This window comes from Osmia lignaria, chromosome 14 (assembly GCF_051020975.1).
Source record: "Osmia lignaria lignaria isolate PbOS001 chromosome 14, iyOsmLign1, whole genome shotgun sequence".
NCBI classification, from domain to species: Eukaryota; Metazoa; Arthropoda; class Insecta; order Hymenoptera; family Megachilidae; genus Osmia; species Osmia lignaria.
This window is the reverse complement of record NC_135045.1, coordinates 2,029,644-2,053,975: the sequence shown is the minus strand read 5'-3', so window position 1 is coordinate 2,053,975 and position 24,332 is coordinate 2,029,644. Positions and strand designations below refer to the sequence as shown.

The 24,332-nt window shown below is 30.0% G+C and overlaps 2 protein-coding genes across 7 annotated transcripts in view; both read right to left on the bottom strand.

Annotated features, from left to right (window-relative positions):
* dsb (scavenger receptor class B member debris buster) overlaps positions 1 to 16,436 on the bottom strand; it is a 30,670-nt gene extending 14,234 nt beyond the window's left edge. The window contains exons 1-2 of the mRNA XM_034330495.2: positions 15,569 to 16,436; positions 2,551 to 3,253 (exon numbers count right to left, since the gene is read on the bottom strand). Coding sequence (XP_034186386.1) covers positions 2,551 to 2,731 — 181 coding nt within the window. The 5' untranslated portion in view covers positions 2,732 to 3,253; positions 15,569 to 16,436. The remainder of the gene's footprint in view (positions 1 to 2,550; positions 3,254 to 15,568) is intronic.
* Positions 16,437 to 18,747: 2,311 nt separating this feature from the next.
* Positions 18,748 to 24,332, bottom strand: part of Tomosyn (syntaxin-binding protein tomosyn) — a 39,188-nt gene continuing 33,603 nt past the window's right edge. For 5 of the 6 annotated variants that reach the window (XM_034331276.2, XM_034331272.2, XM_034331273.2 and 2 more), the window contains 5 exons: positions 24,099 to 24,207; positions 22,060 to 22,143; positions 21,644 to 21,739; positions 21,311 to 21,435; positions 18,748 to 20,989 (listed from right to left, as the gene is read on the bottom strand). In XM_034331276.2, coding sequence (XP_034187167.1) covers positions 20,727 to 20,989; positions 21,311 to 21,435; positions 21,644 to 21,739; positions 22,060 to 22,143; positions 24,099 to 24,207 — 677 coding nt within the window. In that variant the 3' untranslated portion in view covers positions 18,748 to 20,726. The remainder of the gene's footprint in view (positions 20,990 to 21,310; positions 21,436 to 21,643; positions 21,740 to 22,059; positions 22,144 to 24,098; positions 24,208 to 24,332) is intronic. The other variant, XM_034331274.2, reaches the window with a different exon arrangement.

Here is a 24,332-nt window from a genome sequence, read left to right as displayed (position 1 = left end):
AGCATTTTCTAAGTCACAGAGTTACATTATGAAAGGAAAATCCAAAGAAATTTTAAATTATCATTGCATAACAATACGAAAAATTTTCATAAAGTATTTCCCATTATTTTCCCACGTATCCAATGGCGTTTTTCTACATTGGTAAATAGGTAAATATGCACACAATACCTCCTGGAGGAATAGTCTAATGATGGAGGTCGTGGTGCAGTAGGCTAGTGGAACAAGCGATAGAGAACAGGTTGTCTGCCCCACTATTGCATGTTACGCATCATTCTGATTATGTTTTGACTATCACCAACACTCTTTACAGTTACAAGACCAGTTTGAACGTACACGTAGTATGGTACACGGTATTACAGTACTTACCTATGCCGTTCTCTCGAAACTTTTCAATCAAACCCGAGAGAAACTCTCAGCAACAGCTGCTTCTAATATGGAGGAGTAGAAAGGTTTCGGTGAACTTGAGGATACGTCTTAGATCGGTGATGCCAATGCAGGAATTTAATTCCTGCACATTTTCGTTTATCTTCCTAACACAGTTTAAGTCACTGATAAATTCCAACGGATCTTCAAGTAGTTATAAATGTTTGATTTTAGAAAAATTAGGAAGAAATAAAGGGTAGAGGGCTGTTGAGCTTTCCAGTTAGAAAATTTTTCTAAAGGTAGAGAAAATAGGTTGGTAGATTGGTTGAATTTACTAGTTAGAAATTAAGAAAATATTGAACATTTGTTATTTCTCTTATTTAGAATATAAAAAAACCCAGAAGGTGAAATCATTTAAATAAATATTTAGAAAATTTTATATAGTAATTGAATTAAAATATATTAGTGTAATGCTAGTTTCAAATTCATTGAAGAAAGCAGATAACAAATATCTTATGTAGAAAAAAACGAGAACTTCTTATAATTCAAGTTTCTCTAGTACAGTAAAGAATTTCTTCCTGATCTTGTGGTGAAAACAAGGAAACTATCTTATATATTATAGAGTTTTAAAGAGAGTAGAAATGAAGCATACCCTTTTTGCATAAAATTCTTATTTTATACTTTTAGGAAGTTTTGAGAAAGATCTAAAAATATACCAAGTAATTAATTAGCAATTAGCAATTAATTACTTTTCTTCCTCAATTAAACGTCTCTTTGTACACACAAGTGTTAGAAATTTTCGCATGTTTGTAGAGTTTACGAAAATATTTTATAATTGGCAGGATTATACAAGGTATATGGAGCGTTGATTGCAAATGACTAACATCAGTCACGCTACCTCGGATTGAGAGGATAACTACCAAATGAATTAAGATCTATTCGAAATTATTGAAAAGTCATTGCAAATTAGAAATCAGGACAAGTAACCGAATATTTCTTCATATTTCTTCTTAAGAATCAACCTAAGGTTTTTTAAAGGAACAGTGTCAAATCTAAGAAAATCAGAATAATTTAAAAGGTTTCGAATCATTTTGAAAATTTCTGATATACATCCATCATAACTTATTATTGTTTTTAATTTAAAAATAGATCTTTAACTCGGATACTCAGAGTTTTCAAGGTATTCAGGTCTTAACGTAATTCTGACGTACAGATTATTTCCTGGTAGGTAATAAATAACAGGAAATATATAAACGTTGTCTATTATTAGTCGAGAACATGTAAATGAATTGAATTTCCCATTGAATTGAAAATAATTAAATCGAAACTTTGTTATATTCATTAAAGAATAAAAATCGACATTTAAAATTATGAAATCGAAGTTCAAATAATCTTTATTCTTTTCCTTCTTGCTGTAAACAATTTTGTACTTGTCGCTAATAACATTTGATGTTGATGCGACTCTAAACTGTAATTAAAAAAAAAAACGATCCTGTACCTGTCTGTTGTGGAATAAAAAATATGTAAGTACTTGTTCATTAAGAAAAACCAAGGTGATATAAAAATCATAGTATCTACTTGTGGTTTCCTTGTATTTTTTATGTTCTTGAACATCGTTACATTTAACCTTGTATACAAATATCATCATGACTTTTAATTAATTATTGTTATCGCCCTTGTCAGACAAGTTTTATAGATTGTCAACAATTTTTTACGCCATCTGATTGTATAAAAATGAAAAACAGCGGGAAGAAATTTTAATAACTGACGCTTCAAATATTAAAGCGATTAATATATTTTGCGCTAAATATTATTTGCGATTAAATATTATTTAACCCTTTGCATTCTAAAGACGACTCTCAGTCGCCACTGAAAAGTTGCCTATTTTTTACCAAAAATGCTTCAAGTTGCTGACTCTAGCAAAAAACCTCTCCGGTGCAAAGGGTTAATTTCATTTAGAATAAATCTATTATTCTTAATAATATTTAGGATAAATAAAGGTCCGATAATCCCGCGCTCCAGAAATCTTAATCCTATCGTAGTTAATGTAACCAGTGTTAATATAAATTTAGGGACTAATTAATTAAATTTATTAGTTAAAAGAGAATCGGTTATGTCGATAATCTCCCGATAAATGTTCAAATCCCGGTTTACCTTTGAATATAATAGAATTAAGTAACAACTTACCATGTTTAAGTTTCCCATTTTTCGAAATAAGGAAGGACAAAGGTCTAGGAACCCTGTCCGTGCACAGTCCATCGTGTTGACTCGTCTTCACCCCGAAAAGAGCATTTCTTCCCACTTTCATATACTCCTTGCCCATCTTCTTGGGGGATCTGATCCCAAACAACGACCCTATGAACTTCATCTTGAATTCTTTTTTCAACTTTTTCAATATTTTTCAAAAATCCTTTTCTTCAATCCTTTTGCAACGGGGTTTCTGTGTTATAGTCTTTTACCTCTGCGAGATTAATATCTAGCAGGATAATTAATTGGATTGTTAATTGGACGTTTCGTGCTCTGTTTGTCGTCACCTCACCGTAGAATTATTGTTATAGTTAATCTACGATGTGTTACGTTTGGAAAGTATTTATCTCACGTCACTTCTCCCAGCATTGTTTTTCGGGATGCAAGCAATTTGATATTGATATATTCTTAATAGTCATTGTTTTTGGTTTTAATTTTCAATAATTAATTTTGGCCCTCTGATTCCCTGAATTTTTCGCTTCGCTTCTTGCCTCTTAGTGTAAGAGAACTGTATTATAGAGACGTTATATGTTCCGGAATGAAATTGCTATTTTTTTTTCTTTTTTGTTCTTAAGCTCGTTGGCCTTCGAAAATTTTCATTCGAACTCCGTGCGCTGAATTGAAATGTCTTGGCTGTCGTTTCCTAAAACAGACCAACAAATTAACATTATTTAAATTTATTATTTAGTACTTGAAAAAAAATGGTTAGTTAACGTTAAGGTAAAGTAATGAACCCTTGAATTGTGATGGCCTGACCCCCTATTTTAGAATTTTTAGATTTCTACAATTTTAAAATTTGGGAACTTTGGAATTTTTGAATCTTGGAGTTTTAGAATTGTGGAATTTTGAATTTTCACAGAAATGATATACATATTTCAAAAATTAGAAGGAAAGGAATGTAAAATTAAATTTAAATTGCAAGCTATAGATTGGATCAGCAAAGACTCAATTTACCTCCATCCAAGGGTTAATCTTACGAAGACGAGACAGTTCGTATCTCTTATATTTATCAAAGTATTAAACAGGATAATAATTTATATAGAAAAGATCAAGTTGACGTGTGAATATTTGATGAATCGTATTTTTTTTTTCATTTATGTAATCTTTCTTTAATTTGCATTTTATTATAATCAATTTCCTGGGTTTGTCTATTTTTTTAGATACATATTCCTAAATGCGTGAAGGAATAAATTTGTTCATTATATGTAATTCTTAGGAATACAATTGGAATTTATTTTTTTATTTCATTTTTAGTGACAAATATTTTTTGAAATGCTATCGCTTTATTTCTCAGACGAGTAGCAGGTTTCAGTATTTCGAAGCTCGTCAAATTACTACGTTTATTGCATGCATTATTGAAATTGAAACGAGCGTTTTATTGAAATTTAAGATCCTTAGCTTATGCAAGCCAAATGCCATAGGCGCTGATGTGCATACTATATTCTGAATGAATTTTTCAATGGAATCGTAATTTCCGAGAAAAGAAAAAAATATATTTATTTTAAAGAAAAAAAGATGTTTAATATTTTATGAATTTAAAGAACATTTAAACGTATTTAATTAAAACATTGAGTGAGTTTATATATACTAAGTAATAAAATTACATTCGATAGTAAAATTGAATATTTTAGAGCTGCAGACTAATTACTATTATTTTTAATTAATCATCTGTGGATGATGAACGAAGAACATATGGGATTTCTGAACGATAGAAGTGTTTATATTCGTACAATTTTCTGTCTGAAAAAGAAAGTTGCCTGTCTTTTATATTACATAACTATCTTTAAGGTCTATTGATTCTCCATTGATTACATCATTGCCAGCATCAATGATTCAATACTATACAGTCATTCCATACAGTGTCAAAAATTTCAGTAAATCTTCTATACTATATAAATAGGGGCAAATGTCCATTATTTTCTGAGAATAGGAATTAAAATTCTTAAATAATTATTTGATTAAGTACGTCAATTATCAGATTGCATAACCTTTTTGGTGGTTGTACAAATATTAAAAGTTACTTTAATATTCGAGCATTTTTAAAACTCTTAATTAATGTTTAATATATATAAAATAACGAAAATAAATAAATAAATTATAATACAATTTAGGTTTTGTGAGAACAAAAGTTGACATTAAAAACAAAAATTGAGAAACATTATTCGGGTTATTCTTACCGAAAATGCCCATGAAGAAAGGTGAGAACCTGGGAGATAATCATTTATTTTGGAGAAGTCTGATTTGATCGCGAGTATACTATACGCGGACTACTAAAGATACTTTTTTGGTAAAAGTGCGATTTCACAAGAAAGAGAAAAAAGAATAGTTTCCTCATAATAAATGAAAGTTATTTCGACCAAAATGCGTTCGTGTAATAAGAGCAAGGTTAAAGGTTGAGTGAAATGAAATTCTAAAACAGCCAAAGGAATTCAAAATAAGCAGAAATAAAGGGAAACCAGTAGCACTTATACTTTCACTACTCGTTAACACGAGTACTTAGTATTTACTCACGTACTATATTTATGGTTTCGCGTGTGGGAAAGTAGCAATGCCCATTTCACTCATTATACTATAATATCACATTATGTTACGTAAGCGTAAGGTGACTATTTCTAGAATGAGTTAAATTGTGAAATTGTTTTAACACGTTGCAACTGAAAGAGATAAAGCTACGCTCTGTAAAGTGATCTAATTTAGATTCATTAACAGTGTCAGGTGTTTAATATTTCTATAATTTTAGAAAAGAACCTTAGGATCTTAAAATTTTTGAGTTTTGGAATTTTAGAATTTTAGAACTTTGGAATTTGGGATTTTTGGCATTTTGAAATTTTGGAATTTGGAAATTTTAAAACCTTAGAATTAGAATCTTAGCATCTAAAAACAATAAGGAGTCTTATCTAGTTATGATCAATGAATCTCCCCCCTTAGGTATACAAATATTACAATTTCAAAATTCCACGGTGGAATTCGAAAAGTTTCGAATCCAATGTGTTAATTAAAAAGAGAAGCAAACTCCATCTTAAAAAAATGAAAGAAGAAAATAATCTTTATGGTTTTTGCTAAACGTGCTCTTGCATGAATTATCGTGACAACGATGTTAATTGAAATCATTACACTTTTTATCACGCTTCATTTGCACATGAATTGAAATTTTGAAAGCTATTCATAGATCTATTGTAAACAAACTTGAAGAAAATCACATTTTTCATGTTATTTATATCCTCGTGTTACATTCAAGTTAAACAAGATAAAATCTACTATGAGTATGCGAAAAAAAATAGAAAGTGTAGCTTCGAAAAATCTGTTAATCAGTCAAACATACTTTACGTAAAATACAAATATTCATTTCTATTTTATTATTGAACACGACTTTCTAAATCTTGCCAGGACCATTAACGACATGTTTATACAAAGTACCAGACACATAATTAATAAGATAATCTATTAAATAATTATGATTTAAGTTGTCTAGTAAATTAAACACTTTAGAATGTTTTTGGTAATTATTGTATAAGTCCTGATGCAGTATGGTATATATAGTTATTTCATTACATTTCAAGTTATTCAAACCTGTATTTAATTTCGCTGTCCAACAAATTTCTGTTTTCTCCTTTTTCGGTATTTCAAAACCTACTATACGTGTCTTATGCATTAATTAAAAATTTGCATTTCGTTTTTGTCCTATCATTTTCAGTTTTTGAGAAATTTTTTAAAAATTTACTAAGGCCTAAAGAAAGCTACTTTGCTGGGGCCTCCCTTCTAAGCCTTTCATTTACTACGTCAAAACATTTTAGATTAATTTTGTTTATTTTCACTGATTTTCAATTCTTATTAACAAGTTAAAGGAAATAATTTCTCTCCTTTTATTAGGATTTATTTATATTACAACTTCCGTAGTTTTACCAATTTTCAATTCCTGTTAACAAAACAAAAAAGACAGAATTCTTTTATATAATACTATATGAAAATACAAATTGGAGAAAAAAGAAAATAGTGATTGACAAATTGGAAAAATATTTATAACTATTTCTTGTATATGCATTTTTTTTTTATATAACTGTTAATTATATAAAAATAACAGCTCTCCTTACAAATACGGTCTCTTGTGCTGTTAAACGAATATTGATGTAGCATTAAATATTAATGAAGAATCTGAAAAATGCTGTTCAGCAAATATTAAGTTCAAATACCGTTTCCATTGAAATTTTGGACAACTTTTTTAGATGGAATTTGGAATCAAACAGTACAGATCACTTTAATTCTTTCAGTGTTAAATACCTTTGATTGTTAACTTGTATTCATTTTTTTTTTTAAATTGAACAATTTTCGTCCACGAATTAAACGCTAAATAATTAAAAAGCAAATATTACGATTAGAAAAATTTACCACAGTTTATGTGGATCATTAGGTCAAAAGGAAAGTTTGAAAATCAAATAATTTGATGGTATGTAAAATACCGAATGTAAAAGCAAATAAGCCTTCCTAAATTTCAAGTAAAAGGCAAATATGGACGGGTATAGAAATATTAGAATTCGTGCAGTCTTCCGTATAATTTCGAAATTATTGATTTCACCATAGCGATTTCCCTGACTTATGAAAGTTGGCACTAAAAATTTCTAATCAAACATTATTAAACAGAAATCAGATCTTCAATAAGAGACATAATTGTCATAATATGCATATTTTACTTAGTATTTTACATTCTAAGTAAGTCATATGTAAGAAGTAATTATTATCATTAAAGCCTTCTTGATTGTGCCTATTTCATAATTCAATTTGATTATCTAATTGAAATATTCATTGATTGACAATGCATATATATACAGTGATTGGTATTTAAATGCCAAAAATTAATTGAAATAGTCTAAGATAAAAGTATAAAAAAGTGAATTAGTAAAGATTGAAAGTGCGCCTCTATGTTAATTTGAACGAGTCTGAGAAAAAAAGTTCTCTTTCCTTTGTAAGTTATTGTTGAACATGGTGTCAAAGTGAATGAAGTGATGAATAATTGTGAAAGAATGTATTGTAAGTACACGTAAGAATGATTTAACCACAGCAATAGGTAAGCAGGACACCGAGGTTAATAACACCACAAGTTTATTCACATCTGAATAGCTCGCATTATACACGGTCAATGTCACAACTCATTCTGTTATGCCTGCAATAATGTTAATGAAACTTCAAATTTGACATACATACGATATTTATTCAACTAACTACAATCTCACTATTCTAATTCAATGCGTAGAATGCATTATCAGAAACGTTTATCACTTACTTTACACACGCATTGTAAGAAATAAAGTAATATATATTTTTACTTTTGAATATCATAATGTTTAAAAAATAGTAGAATAAAAATTTCGAGCATTCTTCAATTGTAATACAAAATTCACTAAAAAGTATAGAAAAGAGTAGCTGAAATTAATTAATTATTCTTAATTATAATTAAATACGATTTTATTTCTAGTTTCAAATCAAATAATTCATTTCATGAAAATGTGCTTCACATTGCAATTCTTCATGTTATGATTTCAAAAGATATAATCTCTTCCTTAAGCGAATATACGATTCTGATCTCTTGGCATTATTTTCTATTATTAATGAGAATTAATTTATCAACTCACACTTCTGAAACGTACATCGTACAATTACATTTCCTCTAAACCGGTTTCAATTCCTGCTTCTCAATTTTCAATCTAACATCTTTATTACTCCCATATAGCGTGAATGTTATTCTGAAAACTATTTTCTTATTTATACTTCTAATTTTTCTTTGCTTTTGTTTTCATACACCTTAACTCGTGCTCTACAAATATATATTAACGTTATAGTCGCACTATTTATCTTAAATTATTTTTTAACGCGTGATTAAAAAACACAAGAAATGCGTTATCAATAACAGTTTAATCATTTCTATCATACATGTAATTCTTTTAATAGTCTCTCGAATACGTTCACGATAGATGTTGAACGTGTGAGAACGCAAGTTAAAAAAAAAAAAATTAATTTCTTGTTATTGAATAATTATTGAATTTGATCATATTGAACATAATACAGTTTCACTTCGTACCGGCAAGCGCGAAGGTAATATACTGCAAAAGTAACATAAGATTGCGGTGCAGTTAGCAAAAGTCAATAAATTAAAGAAGAGTTACGTTAGATTGCTTCAAGGCCTTTGGAAATGTTTAATGACCAACCATGTCAGCTAAAAACGTGCATTGCGTTGCCATACAAATGCGTATACATATATGCACGTGTTTATACGTGCATACCAAATCATTTCTACTTAGGTATTTTACAATTCCCACTGCCATTAGTTTCTATATATAGAGCAACATACAGGGCACCCCGTGCCAAAATCCTGGACCTCAGGGGCGAAATAACCATTGGGAGTTGAGGGAAATTTCCGGTGCCCAGTAGGAATTCGGAGCCTAATTAATTAAAATTAAGACTTCTATTCTAAGACTCGTCACGTCACTAATCTTCCTGTAAAAATTTAAATCCCAGTTCGCGCCTGGCCGTACCATTTAATTTTGCTTGTGACAATTATGTCAAGAATTTTTTGACTAAAATTAAACATTGAAATTGAAATTTAAGTAATGATAAAGAGAAAGTTGTACAATTTAAATTATTCTTAAATAAAATGGAAAGGGAACAATCTCTACACATAAATAACTTTCGAGAAATGAACAAATAAAAGCAAAGAATAGAATTTCTAAGTGATCATAAATTTTCATTCGAAATCATTGCTATTGTATACACTGAAATCGTATTGTGTCCCAGTTAGTAACCAGCTGTGCGGAAATATAATGACCGCAAGGACGAATGGACTGTTCGACATAGAGTTCACAGGCCACCTGTATTTATGAAGGGGAATCGTGATTGTAGACTTTCCATTTAGTCGTTGAAGGGAAGGGATAGAAACAAATACAACGCACATTTGCTACTGTATTGCAACCAGAACTTAAACCAGATTATGCTTTCACAATCTTTGGACATTTCCGAAAGAGGTGAAATCATATGGGGTACTGGAAGTATGCAAATATGTATAAGTGACTGAATAGGTTCCATGTTATATTATCGTTCAAGTGGTAATACTTTGACATTCTTTTTTTTATGCAAAACTTTGTAGAACAATTTTAATTCAATTGTAAGGTATTCTAATAGCTGTTCTAGTGGCCAGCTCTGAATACTCATTAATCACTGTACTGTTTATCATTACTTACGACCTACATAAATGCTAGTCAAAGAAGTAACAAAACTCTAGTTAATCAGTGCATGATGAACATTTTTAATAATTATTTAACATTCATCATTCTATTTATTGACATTATACTGACGTATGAATGATTTCACGAGACGCCTTTAAAAATGAATAAAACTTCAGCTTCATTATAATATGACAACAAAAAGACAATACCATATTTATTCAATAATTTATTCGTCTACATCTACATAATTATTCATCTACTTTGTTTGAATTATGTTATTTTCAGTATTACTACCTCAAAGAAAAGGCAATAAATTAATTTTATTTAATACCAAGAGACGATTGACTTGTTTTCGTAAAATCGATGTTTTATATTCAAACTGCTAATATTTTGCTGGAGATTAATTTTTGCAGAAGACATAGTCGTTATGTAAAAAATTCTAGATATAAAGAAAGAAAGGCTTTGAAACGAGAATTCCACCTGTTTATGGAAAAGAGGAACACAAAAGTGTTTATCCCGTTTGCGGTTGTTACTCAAAACCACAGACTCGTTATTTTTATACTTTTTCATATCCTATAGACATCTTTTTGTACACTCGCGATCAGATGGAGTTTTCCTAAGGAAAATGACGAAAGCAGGAATTCTTAAAATCTTAATTTTGATGATATAAATATAGAAAGTGATTTAAAAACAAAATAATATGATTTTTAATTCTTAAATATTATAAAATATAGTATGGAATTGAAAAATACAAACATTATAAATTCATAGAAAATTGTATTCATATTTCTATTCTTATAATAAAATCACAGTTATTATATTTTTAAGTTGGAAAAAACAAAAGACTATTAAGTAATAGCTTGTACTCGAATGTTTAGGTAGTAACTGCATGCTTAATTACAATATAATGTTTACAGAAAAGAAACGTGACGTTATGGTAATCGATTAGTTTCACGGTATTTATGAAGAGTTGAATACACTGAGGAAAAACGTTGTGCAATTTTCACAGAATGATTTGCTGGTACTGTTACTTGTGTTTTTGTCACGTGGAAAATTGTCACGCGACAAGAAGTCGAGCCTGATGATGTTGCAGTACGAACTCATTGATATTCTGTTAATAAATTCAAATAAAATGTTTAAGCTCACTTTAATAAAAATTAATAAACGTAGGAGAAGGGGGTATTGATTACTAGAAGTAACCCGTTGCTTTCAATTTTTTCTTAATTCTATTATTTTATTTTAACCAATAAGGAAAAATTGAAGGCAATTAGAAAATGTAACAAAATTGAAAATTTTTTAGAAATATAATTTAAGTGAAATTAGTGTCGAAATTATTATTTCTTTGTTTTAAGGGTGAAAACATCCCTTTAAAAAAATTGAATATTTATGACACTATGCGAAAAAATCAATTAAAAATTTAATGTATTGCCATATTATGATGATAAAAAAATTGGAAAAAACATTTCTTTTTACGTATTACAGCTATTAATACTAAATATAGTGATAGAACGTATATATACGTCAATGATAAATCAAATTGTCGAAATACATTTGAATTCACTGGCTTGAAATGTCCTTGACAGAAACGTTTATATTAGGAAATTCCTGTATAATCGATGATCCGTTTCATCAGTGGGCAATTCATTTAATCTCTAGTATGTTTGCAATAGGAAACAAAATGGTCTTTTTCTAGAAAGCAAACGCGTTTCGTAAGTATCCTCAATACCACGACTCTCGCTGTATCTACGTTGCAATGCTGGCCAAGATCGAGATTTCCTTTTATAAATATATGGAAAGCATATTGTATTATTCATGATAAATCAATTATTTCAATCGTTTTATGAATACATTTCGATTACTTCGAATTAGTAGAGCGCGTAGCTACGTAATACACTTGGTGCATGGTAATTAGCGTTCCAGCAGTTCATTTAACACTTCCCCTACTCAGAATAATCTTAATCACTTTTCGTCCATTATTTATGTGAATTATTGGTACCATTGCTATTTAAATTAATTGATTGAAAGAAGAAACTCAAAACTTAAAAAAAAAGATATTCTAGTTAAACGTAATTATTGATTTATAATCGTAAGTGGTTATTTTATTTTGAATTCTATTAAAAAATTTTGATTTTATTTTTATTATAAATTCATATTGCAAATACAAAAGAAAATTCATTTGTAAATATATGTATTAAAAGCTCTTTAATAAAATCACTACTTATTACTTACCAATTAACTGAATAGCAATGTCATTAGCTGAATTTATATCTTAAATTACTTTAATTTTCAATCTCTTAAGATTTAATATTTGTGACAGTGGGAAAAAAAATTTCTACTTGAAATGAATTATTTAGTGATAACCATCTTAAAACGAGTATCAATTACACACCTTCTGGTTACATTATCTCTACATAATCTATGTATCATTAACAAGTGTAATCAGTTTTAAAAATACACGTATAAAGACAAGTTGTAAGAAAGTAACTTTTCTTGATTAGCATAATTTTGATTTAACAGTAGTGCGCGTTGTTAAATACAGTGATATAAATAATTCAGAGCAGGGAAAATAAAAATTAGAAAGCTGAAATAACGGAATTGGTATGGCATCATTTCCTTCATCCTTGTGTTCTTTGATTAGCTGTGGAAAAAGCATCGGGTCGGAAGCGAAGTTCGTGGTCGTTCAAAGAAATACCAACTGGTTTTAACAACAAGTTAAACTACATCGAGATATCCGGAAATCGTTTTCTCAAAGACACTTTTCACCTATGTGTTCAGTATCGTGAGACCTTCGTTTAAGTATCAGAATTTTCATAATGATACATCAAGAAGGATGCACGTCACACATGATAATAACTCTATACTTGGTAAATTTTTGTATAAACGGTCGTAAATTAAAATAACCACATTTGTCTAATCCATTTTCGAAATATGCTGACCATATTTCGACACATAAAAAATTTTACGTTCATAAGGAGAAAGCTATATCTTTGCGAAACGCGTTTCAGAGTGAATCACGCAGTTTGATTGCACTTATTACTTCCAAATTGGTTTTATCCTAGACAATTCGACTACATGTATGAAAGTCTTTCACATTTTTCTCAAAATACCTCAACTGCATCGGCGTAATTTGGGTTTTCTTTTAGAGTAGGCTTAGAAATTTAGAAATTTTAGAATTTCGTAATTATTTTTTCGTAGAATTCAGAAATAAGGAATTATAACTCATATCATTTTTAGTAGAATTAGTATAAAAGATTTTTGGTAATGGAAATTTAGAAATTTTGAAATGTTTTAAATAAGCCCCTTAAATTCATTAATTGTAGCTCAACAATGATTAATATTATTCGATCGTCCTGCAATGATTGATCACTGCTAGACAATTGAACTTGCCCTAAATATTAAATAATAGTTTCAACATTTCAAGTTAACGTACCGTGTAATTACAGCGTCAAGCTTGTCCTCTGAGGGGACAATCGCAAGGAAAAGTTTACTTCCATAATTGTTCTATAAGGTCAATGTTAAAATAGTATAATAATTTTAACTCTTGTTTCTGATTCAATAAGAAATTTTTATAATGCATTATAATTATAAGAAAGAAAGAAATTATAATATAATTTATCTGAAATTTTGAAAATTTTTTATTCTTTCAATACAAAATGAATAGGACAATTTCAGAGTTCATGTTACACCCCTGATGTTTTACCCTTTTACACAAAATATAATTATAGATTGCATTTATAAAAAAGATATAAAACGTAAGCTCGAATGTGAAATATTAAAATACATTTTTTTTTAATAACTTATCTAAGCCTATCTTTTCGCAACGATTTATACGTTCGAAATAAATGACTCAGCTATTCCTTGAGCTTGCGCCACGTTAATGATGATCTAACAAATTCCAAAGCGTTGTTATTCGAATTAACACATTTTATCTACGTTCGTAAAAATACGGTTTAACACCATCCTAGAAATAAAGTTACACGCCTCGTTAACATAAAGAAATTTTACTTGAACTTTACGGTGGTTGGTAAGGTGAAAGGTCATTATGCCGCGACCTGTTGCGTCTAACGCGATGTATCACGAACTCGGGCCAAAATTTCATTTTTCTTTTTAATTAAAATTTTAATGAGAAATGTTTTAATGGTAAAGAGATGAATGTAAAAATAAGTATGCTTAAGTGACTGTAATAAAACAAAAGCAATTGTTTCTTATTTAAAAGAAAGGTAAATTTTATAATTATTAAATATTTCATGGTATCTGTGTGAAAAGATAAACTTTCTGGACAAATATTTTTAATTTCTTTTGTTATACTCTGAAAATTTTGAAATTTTTATAAATTCTCGTTGAGAAATAATTTAATTATACTATTTTTGTAAAACCAAGTACATTTCTTGGCAACAATACTGAATGAATAAAAAGTTAATCAGATTTTCTTTAGATGTATCCGGATATTTAATGAATGTAATGAAAGGAAAATGAAGTACCGGTTACGAAACCATTGTTTTAATTTTCAGTTAAAATAACATAAATCCGGAAGAAGGAATTGTTGAAAGTAAACAAAAAACGTCTGCGAGTAGCCGGAACATTTACAAATGGAAAGTTGGGCAATATTTATTGCAAATTATACTTAGTGAATTCGAAATGAGAAAATCACAATTATAAAATATGATAAATTCAACTAAAAATAATGGAAACTTTCTTATATCTCTAACGCTGATTTACTGTCTACAGAACTTAAAAAAAAAGAAGAAATTTTTACTTTCTATCTAATTATGAAATATAGATTTTACAACTTTGATAAGGTTCTCATAAAAGTTGCAAATTATTTATAGCTGTTTTACTGAAATAGTTGAAAATTTTCCGGAGAAAAAGAAATTGTTATTGAACTGACAGTAAGTTTTGCTAATAACTTAACTTTATAGAGTACCCAAACTTAAATCATTTCTACCCTTAACATGTTCGAATCGGGGGTAACAGGTGCAGTTCTATCACTATAGTTATCAGTAAATCTACCCAACCCGGGAGAAAGGTATTAACATGATTGCTGCGGACGTAACGGATTCCCGTATGGTCCAGAACAATATACTTGCAATATTAATATCATCTAATATTGTAATAATTAATTTAATGCAATATAAGCCAGAGTTCGGCATTATTTCAAATAATCTTCTAATACATATTTTGAATAAAATGAAAACGTTAAAAAATCAGAAATAAATTTTCTATGAATGAAAATTTATTTATAAATCTTTGAATAAACATCTCGAATAAAAGCAAAATATTTCAAATAGCGAATAATTTCCAATTTAAAGACGTTTCTATTTGAAATAAAGTTTGAATTTTTTCTATTATTTTCAAATAACTAATTGAATTTTTAATTATTCGAATAAGTTTTTATTCGAGATAAAAATTTATTCGAACAAATGATTTATCTCTTACTCTTGATTATTTTCATTCTGGTCCAAATTTATATCAAAAGATTATTTGTAATAATGTTCAATTCTGATATTATCTGAGCCGTGTTCCAATCAATATTAATATGCCTAATACTAATATTGCTATTAGTACAAATAATACCTAATATTAATTGAGTCCGCGAAGAACATTGAATATTTCTCTTTAGAATGTAATAAGAGCAAGCGTCACCGAAGGGGTCAGATATTACGCTTACGATCGTATTCTCCGTTAGATCCTGCGTAATGTCCACATTCTTCGCTACTTTCAGATAAGAATTCATATTTACTTACGTAAGATCGCCGACAGACGTCCCCTACATGCTCGCACAACCGGGTTCATTAACTGGCCAGTAAAATCCGTCTTTATGTAACACAAACAGTTTCGTGGAGGTGAGTGGATGGAAGAAAGAAAATCATGCCAGGCAAGTTTCTCTATCACCAAGGTGCTACACGCACTAAGTTTTCTTGACTGATACTTTATTCGAACTACGATCCTCGTTTTCCTTAATCACAATATCCCACGGTGGTCTTTCCTCTTCAACGGTTCCACGTCCTCTTCGTGTTCCAACTGAGATTATCACGTTACTGTCAGCTGTCAGGTTCTTCGTCAACCGGTAATCACCGCACTACTTGCTTTATATTTACCCCCTAGATTTTTCCTACTTTTTAAAATTCTATACAGTATACAATTATGAATGATTCTTATCACCCAATAGGGTGAACCATTAATTCAAAAAATAAAAAAAAGTTATCCAAGTAAAAATGTATCTTCTAGGTAAAAATGAATTTTTCAATATAAAATATTTTCAATTTTTCTACAAAAATTTGTAACTTCTTGAAAATTTCATTATCTTCCTATTTTTCCTGACTTACACCCTCGTACACTATTTTTATAAATAATTTAAGTAAAATGAAACAATGGCCACTAGTGTCTCGTATGGATGTTTTACGAAGTAAGTTTGTCACTTTCGCATTGCAAAATTCTGTAGAATGTTGGATTCCTTAAAATGGTGTTGATCGAAGTCCGCGCACTAACGAATAAGGGTTACGGCCGGGCGGACCGTTTACTGAAGGATTGAAGGTGAGTTCAGGTATCCGCGTGTTCTTCGATCTTGTCGAATCGCGAAGTGAATGAGGAGATAGTGGAACAGCGGTGCAGCGTGGACCACGGTAACGAGAACACGGTACCCACCAACTGACCAAAGAAAGTGGTGGTAGGGACACCAGGTAAAACGTACGTGTTGAGGACTGTCCACATACGTGCATCGAACCTTGTCTGTTCGTTTTTTCTCTTCCTTTTTTTGTAGGATTCTCTTTCGCAAAATGAATGACCGGACAGTCGATTTTGCTGACTAAGAAATAATCTACTGACAATTTCTTTGTCGTTCGTGATGGAGGAATCGATGTTACATTTTGAATGAGACATTAACATCCTCACTGATGATTTTTTTCCAGACACCATTTTATGATGTACGAGGGATGATTGGGGCCCTTTTGGAATTTTATGAATAATAATTTTGTTGTAGATTTTTGCAAATATTTAAAATATGAAAGGGGGCTGAAATTAATAAATTACAGTTTTCATGTTAGATTGTTGATACCCTATATGAGATAGTAGATTTTTTTAAATAAATGAAAATAAATGTATACCTCTATAATTAATTCACAACTACAGACTGAGCAATGTTAGTCATTTGAGAATACCCAGATATTCAGTTTGTATATTTTCTACGTACATTCCCTAAAAACTGACGTCAAAAGAATAATTGGAAGTAGAATAATTAAGCAAAACGAAATGTCAATATTTGATACATTGTGCTACATGAATGACGGTAACCAGAAAGATTTTCTTCGAAAATGGGCAGGTAAAATAAATTTGGGCAGGACATAAAATTTTTTAGTACATTTGATAGCAAATACTCTATAATTAATGCCTTGTTTTTATTTGATAAATTTCATGATAAAGAATGGCATAAATAATAAGTAGGTATAATGATATACATAGAACGTTTCATATGACGAGGATAATTAAACGTTTATAATTAGATGTCGTAATTGGAAACGATACGGTAAAGTGCCAAAGGATAGAATCAAATGGTGTTGCGTAAAAAATTAACATTCATTATGCAACTTGACCATGTGTACTCCTGTTACGTTTCCCATTAGATATGTAAGGATGTTGTCTTATAGGATAGCGCCATTTTTTACCTCTTAATCATACCAGCAATCTAATTTTCCTAATTGGAGTTCATTTAACTCTTGATACGTACTTTTATTTTTGAAAAATAAAAATCTAGGTGAGATGCTTAAAATTTGTTTTTATTAATCATTTAATTATAGAAAATTTGAAGCGCCGGTTATCGATGGCCCTTATAGTAGACAACGCGTTAAACGGAGTAGACGTGGTTTTCCCAAATTTTGGTCCAAATTATTGTGTCCTTGCTATTTCGCCGGATACCACTTTCCCTTTTTTTAATGCAATTAAAAAAGGTGAAAGTAACTTTACCATTTGCAAGTGTATATTGTATAATCGTGATCGGTATTCGTAGCCTACTTTTGAGAGATTGACCACATATATGTACCTTTTTTCGGCAATATTATTTAACTCTTGATATTGAATATATAAATAATTTTCTTACGGTTATAAAACATCACCCATAATTATTGTATCATATTTGTGCTGTTATGAAACGTAATTAATGAGAGGCAAATTAAGTAACATTTTTATCTTGACAGAACGCGATATGAAATAAAAATAAATTAGAAATTATTAAAATTTTTTATTTTTTTAATTGTAATTAAAATACTAGAAAAAGGATACTATCATTATGGCAGTCTTATAAATAATAAATTGTATGATTTAAAAAGAAAACTAGTATCCCCAAAAGAATGGTACTCTCAATACCATCTGATGGTAGATAATAAAACAGAAAATTACTTTACCTTTTTAAAATAAATGAAATGCAGTAGGTACTGGCATATTACCGCAAAAGACATACAGAATAAATATAAAAGAATGTGAATTCAGATGTAGGGTCAAAATAGAAAATTTATTATTTTGGCCCCCTCCCCTCCAATCGTAGGGTCACTCCTTTCTGGGCCCCAGAAATATGAAATATTAATGAAATATTAATCCTACTGGCTATTCAACAAAATAATTTATATTTTATGGAATAAAATTCATCGAAAAGCTCGAGCTCAGTTGAAACTCATTTATTAATCGGAGCCAAGATACATCTGTCCTCGAGGCAGTAGTTTTACAATAACGTGGTATTAGATCTCTTGAAAAATAAGAATTGTACTAGATTAGTAATAGTATAAATCGAGAGTATTAGATTAGATTCGCTGCATCTAAGGACAAAATTTCATGTACAATAGTAGATTTACAGATTCAGGCCACAGCGTCAAAATAGCGTTAGACAGAATAGACAATGAATAATACTCGATAACGAAGGATACAGCAAAACCTGTTTTGTTTTTTGTTGTTTTTTTTTTTTTTTTTTTACTCTTGCTTTTCGAATAGCTGTAACGATGTATGAGTTTATAAAAACAATTACAGCAGACATTCTCATACAGCAGAGCTCCATTTCTCGAAATAAGCGACAACAACTTCTTCTTTTGTACCTTGGTAATTGATCAGTGGAAACAATGAACCATCTGATTAATTTGTACAGTGTATGAAAATAATTCGATTGAAAGTACAACTTTCTCACATGTTGATCTCTCATTCGGGAGAAGCTGAACAAAAAGGAATATCCCCTCTTTTCGTGTCTTACAATCAATTACTTTCAAACACGTCCCAACCCCTTTGATATGATAAACAATTCAGAATCACCTAAACGGTACATTTTTTTTTTTTTATACAACAAGTGTTAGAATATGTTATATTATCAAACACTTAGATAGTAATGTATCTTTCTGCATAGTTTCTTTGTCGCTGCAACTATCGTACATTCAACTACTATACTATTGTTAGAGCGGTAAACAACTTGTTCGTTCGAAGAACATTTTCTATGTTATTATACTTTTATAATGCACAGTATGTATACCGTGTTTGTGTATATATATATATATACTCTTTTTATTTCTTATCGAATAGCAAGACGCTTTTCTGTTTCACTTTAAAATTATTCACTTCAATGTTTTGTTTATTCAGTAGGTTTCTCAATCGAAAACGATTAAACGTGAATCCACAGTTGGAACTTCATTTATATCTTTCATCTTCTATTACAATATATTTTCTCGGGACAGAAAGGGTGTGACGGTGGTTAAAATATTATTTACGTTATATTGTCCAAGGAAACTCATAATTCGAGACGAAATTCGCAATCTAAATCTCTGCAGGACACGTCATTTAATATAGTGTTGTTTAACTCAGGTGGATTAGTACCATTAACATCAACTATACAGTTATTGCTATGGAAGCAGTACGATGATTCAGGACGATGATAAATTCATATGAATTAATTAACAATATACGTGATGCCATGAATTCAATTGAATTCATCAACGGCTCTGAAGTAGCGTAACTTACAACAGGTTATATTATACAAACAGCTCTTTTGTCAACGTATAATATTTCCTACTGCATGTATTCCTTTATATACATAGCATTGTCTAGCGTTAACTACAATTAGTAACAACGAATATACAGTTCATCGACGACGATAATAAAGAGCTCGACGAGTCCCTTATCGTGGATAAATTATATATTATACTGTGTATCCGACGTTTATTCGGTGTGCTATCGGTCTTGGTTATTGTCAATACATTCGGAACAACGTTTACCCGGCCTTCTAACGACAAACATTGCATCATTTCCGAATGGATTAACGAGCAACGTCGATTAAAAGGCAAATTGTTTACACATAGTTTTCATGTATTGACTCACACTGTAATTGAATGATTCTATTGTTGCCTAAGAACTTTTGCTTCCTTAAAATCTTATACAACTATAGGTCTGCTAACATAATTCATTGAACTTCAATTGCAGCATTTGTCGTGTTTTTTTTTTTTTTTTTTTTTTTTCGTTTCTTTTTATCCGTTTATAATAGAAGTTTGTTATTACAGTTTGAGAAATCGCGCGTACTTAATCTTACTCGTGTTTATATACGTGTATATTTACGAATTTTTCCTACAGTTTTTCTTCCATATATATTTTTTTTCTTTTTCTTCAATTTGTTCAAAGATGTGCGTGTGTATTACCTGCTTGTAAAAGTTTATCTCCCCTATTTTTATTCAATGACGCATACGTACACAAACAAACATAGCTCTCACTCTTTCCTCTTATTTTTTTTTTTTTCCTCGTGTAACATGTTTCCTGTGTGTGCGTGTAAAGTTCGCGATACAATTTTTTAACTCTTCTCCGTATCGGTTAGTACGATAGAACTCACGGGTGAAATGTGAACGCTAAATTACAGTAGAGATGGATAAATTTCCAGGGATGTTCTCATAGCTGATACCATTTCTTGTCTTTGTACTTGAGCATTAATCCATGAGCAGACTGCGAGAAGCCTTCTGCCTCGGTCATCATACGCGCCGTTCGTTCTTCCAATTGAGAAAGCTTCTCGCCTCGCTCCATGACCATCTGATGGGCCATGTTCACTTCACCTGTAGCGGTTGTCACGCGTTCGCGAATACCTTCCGCTCCGGCGTTTGGACCTGGTATATGCTTCGCTATTGTACGAGACGCTCGACCACTTGACTCGCCGACTGAAATATACAAATATACAATGTTTCATTTTATGGCAAATTTGCTCGATCGCCTATTAATAAGATCTGTTTATCGTTTTAAGTCTTAAAAATCTTTTTAAGACATTCTATAATAGGTAGGGTCAAGAAATTGTAGGCCTAGCCGTTCGAGTACGTCTGCTTAATCACGGACTTATACTACTGCCAGATGTCGCTCGGTGACGGTGAAGGCTTCCTACTAATATGTTTTGTAAGTTTGTGTGACGATTGACCCAGGATTGAACAGGCTGTTACTGTTCATATTTTAAGTGAAGGGATTTTAATATTTATAAAACGACTTACATAGTTCTTCTCGGTCGAGACTTCGCGATCCTCCGCCAAAAAGTCCCTTAAAGAAACTTTCCTTGGGTGGTTCAGGCATATCGTGGCCAATAAACAGGTCTCCCATCATTTCGGTTAATTCTCCACTGGAAATATAATTAAAATAGATAATTCAAACATTGAATGAATTATTCATAAAATGCATTTAATTTACGCGACAGTAGATTTCCTCCTTTGTTCGATTAAAATAATAATTAAATGTTATATAGTAAATTTAATAAACAAGAAGTTTTTACAATGATGATATCTAAATAAAAAACGTATGCGGTATGAAATTTTTGCGGTACAACTCACCAGAATTCACTGGACACGGAAAACTTTTGAATCTCAGTGGGGGATGAAAGATACAGACCGTGGCCTTTATTGCTGAAGCAAAGTGTCTTTGCAATTCTGGAAAAAATATACGAGAAATGTTATTACAATATATGCTTACTTCGCAGTATCTGCATGAAAGTGTAAACGTATAATAGGAGAAAAATACTAAAATTCAAGGAATGTGCACTTGCGTATACAAGCGTAATAATAAAGTAAAAGCAAATGATTGAATGAGGTTTTAAAATATCTTTTATGAAATTAATAACAAGATCAAGGAGAGGAATGAAATGATATATATTTATTATTGGAAAGAAATTAAAATGTACGTAGAGAAGGCATTGCATGTATCGTATAAAATACAATTGTGAGAGGTGTACTTTATAGATCTCACTTACTGCTCGGTATCGCCATTAACAAAGAGTTGATGACCCCATATGGACAACATGGGGTCTACAATGCCATGTTTTGTAGTCTGAAAACTGTTAGAGATTACAGAGACAGGAGAAAAGTGAGCGTTAAGCCATACACGAGTAAAAAGAGTTTTCTTTTTTTTTTTTTTCGTATTTCTTAGTTTGCGTAATGAGCATTAACCCTTAAAACATCAAATCTTTTCATGTTTAAATAAGTTTCTACAATCCGAATTTGATCAAATTTGTTAACAAGGCGATGTACCTCGAGATTATGTATTGAATAATATTGCAGATACAACTTGTAAAAAAAATATTTTTTAATTGAAAAAAATATAATGATGAAGCGTGAATGTACTTATACTCTGATTAGCAAAATTCTAATTCAAGATTCCATAAATTTGCATTATGTGTTAAAAATATTAAAAAATTGAATTTAAATTATAAGTGACTTTCTAATGATTCAAAATAGACAAAACAGGCACAGAGTGAAATCAAATATTTTAATTTAATACTGATCATAAATTGATAAAAATACTGACCAAATAAATGGAAATACTAAAACTAATTTCTAAAACAGTATCAAGATGTTTCTCAAAAATTTTAAACTCGTGCAAACAAAATTTTATCGTAGATTTTCAATAAATATTTGCATGTAGAATTTCAAATTTTTCATTTGTCAGTTTTATATCCTGTGTATAATGGAATGATATTAGAAATAACAATAGAAAGAAAAATAGAAATTGCATATCGCAGAAAGATGCAAATTTAGTATTCATTTTTCAAAAGAGAAACCGTCAATTTAATATAGCATACTATATAACATATGTATAGAAGAAATAGTGCAATAAAAGTGCTCATATAAAGAGTACTACATATAACATGCTATAAGTGTATTAAGGGTTAACGAATGCACGTTACTTGTAAGAAAGATGAAATTACATGCTGCAGATGTTAAGATATTGCTCGTTATCGTTTCAGTAATAATAAGTAACATCATTCAATATTCTATATTCATAGAAATGTTATCAACTGAATTGTAAAATAGTAATTAAGAACTTCAACTCGAACATTTTCAAAAGTAATAACTTTCAAATATTTACTCATAACGATTAATATTACGATTAATCAATATAACGTTGATTAGTGGTTTTACGTTGGAACTCAAATGCAAGTTTCAGAAATTACAACAATACAGTATCGAGCAAAATAAGCTTCCTTAGGGAAAATGGCGTAAATTAGGAAACAGGAATTCTCATAATCTGAATTCTGACGCTATTAATGTTAAAATTGATTTAGAAAAAAATACTATAATTTTTAATTATTAAATATTATAAATTTTAGAGGAATATAAATCCTCCCGCGTAACGCCTAATCATCAGGCCCTAATGAGCTCTAATGGAAAGGTCGGCTGCTTAGAACGTCACCATTTTCCTTGAGGAAGCCTACTTACTTTAATTGGTATTGTAAATAACTATTAATAGTGTAATTAAATATGCAAAATGTTTTATAAAGTTATTCAAAAAGTTGAAATTTAAATACTAATTAATATACCAATATATTAAAACACATGCCAATGTGTGCTACAAAATTAGCTTAACTGGTATATTAGTGCAAATAATATAATACATCTGCTGATGGAAATAAACATATTTTTAGTATTAAATGATACTTTTGTAGTGTAGTAAATCATTGCAGATGATTGACAATAATTTCGGAAAATATTTCAAACATTTGTTAGAAAATATCTTTATATTTCTAACAAAATATAGATCCGAAGATTTTTAGTTTCTCATCAGAATATTGATCTATATTTTATATCATTAATATAATTCAACAATTGTTGATTAAAATTTCAATCAAAATAACGGTCATTTTGTAAATATGAACTGATTTTTACGGTACTTTTAGTAATGTATAAAATGTTATAGTGTTGTAATAGAATATAGTGCATCGAAATATTTCTGTGCAATTATAATAATTAGTTTGCCGTGAAGCTAATTTAAGATAAAACTTATTCTTCTTACCTCAAATCTATCAGAGGTAGGAAATCGACGTCTATCAGTGACCTCAGGCTTGGTAAACTGTACGTCGCTATGTGTCCATTCGAAACGTAGCATACCAGACAAACGTTATCTGAAAAATAAAATACACTTCTTTTTCCTTATTCAAATTACCATACGCTTAGACGATGGCAAATTTTTACCGAATTACAAAAATAAAATAATTTCATCATCCCCTTTTACTATCGACATTTATTT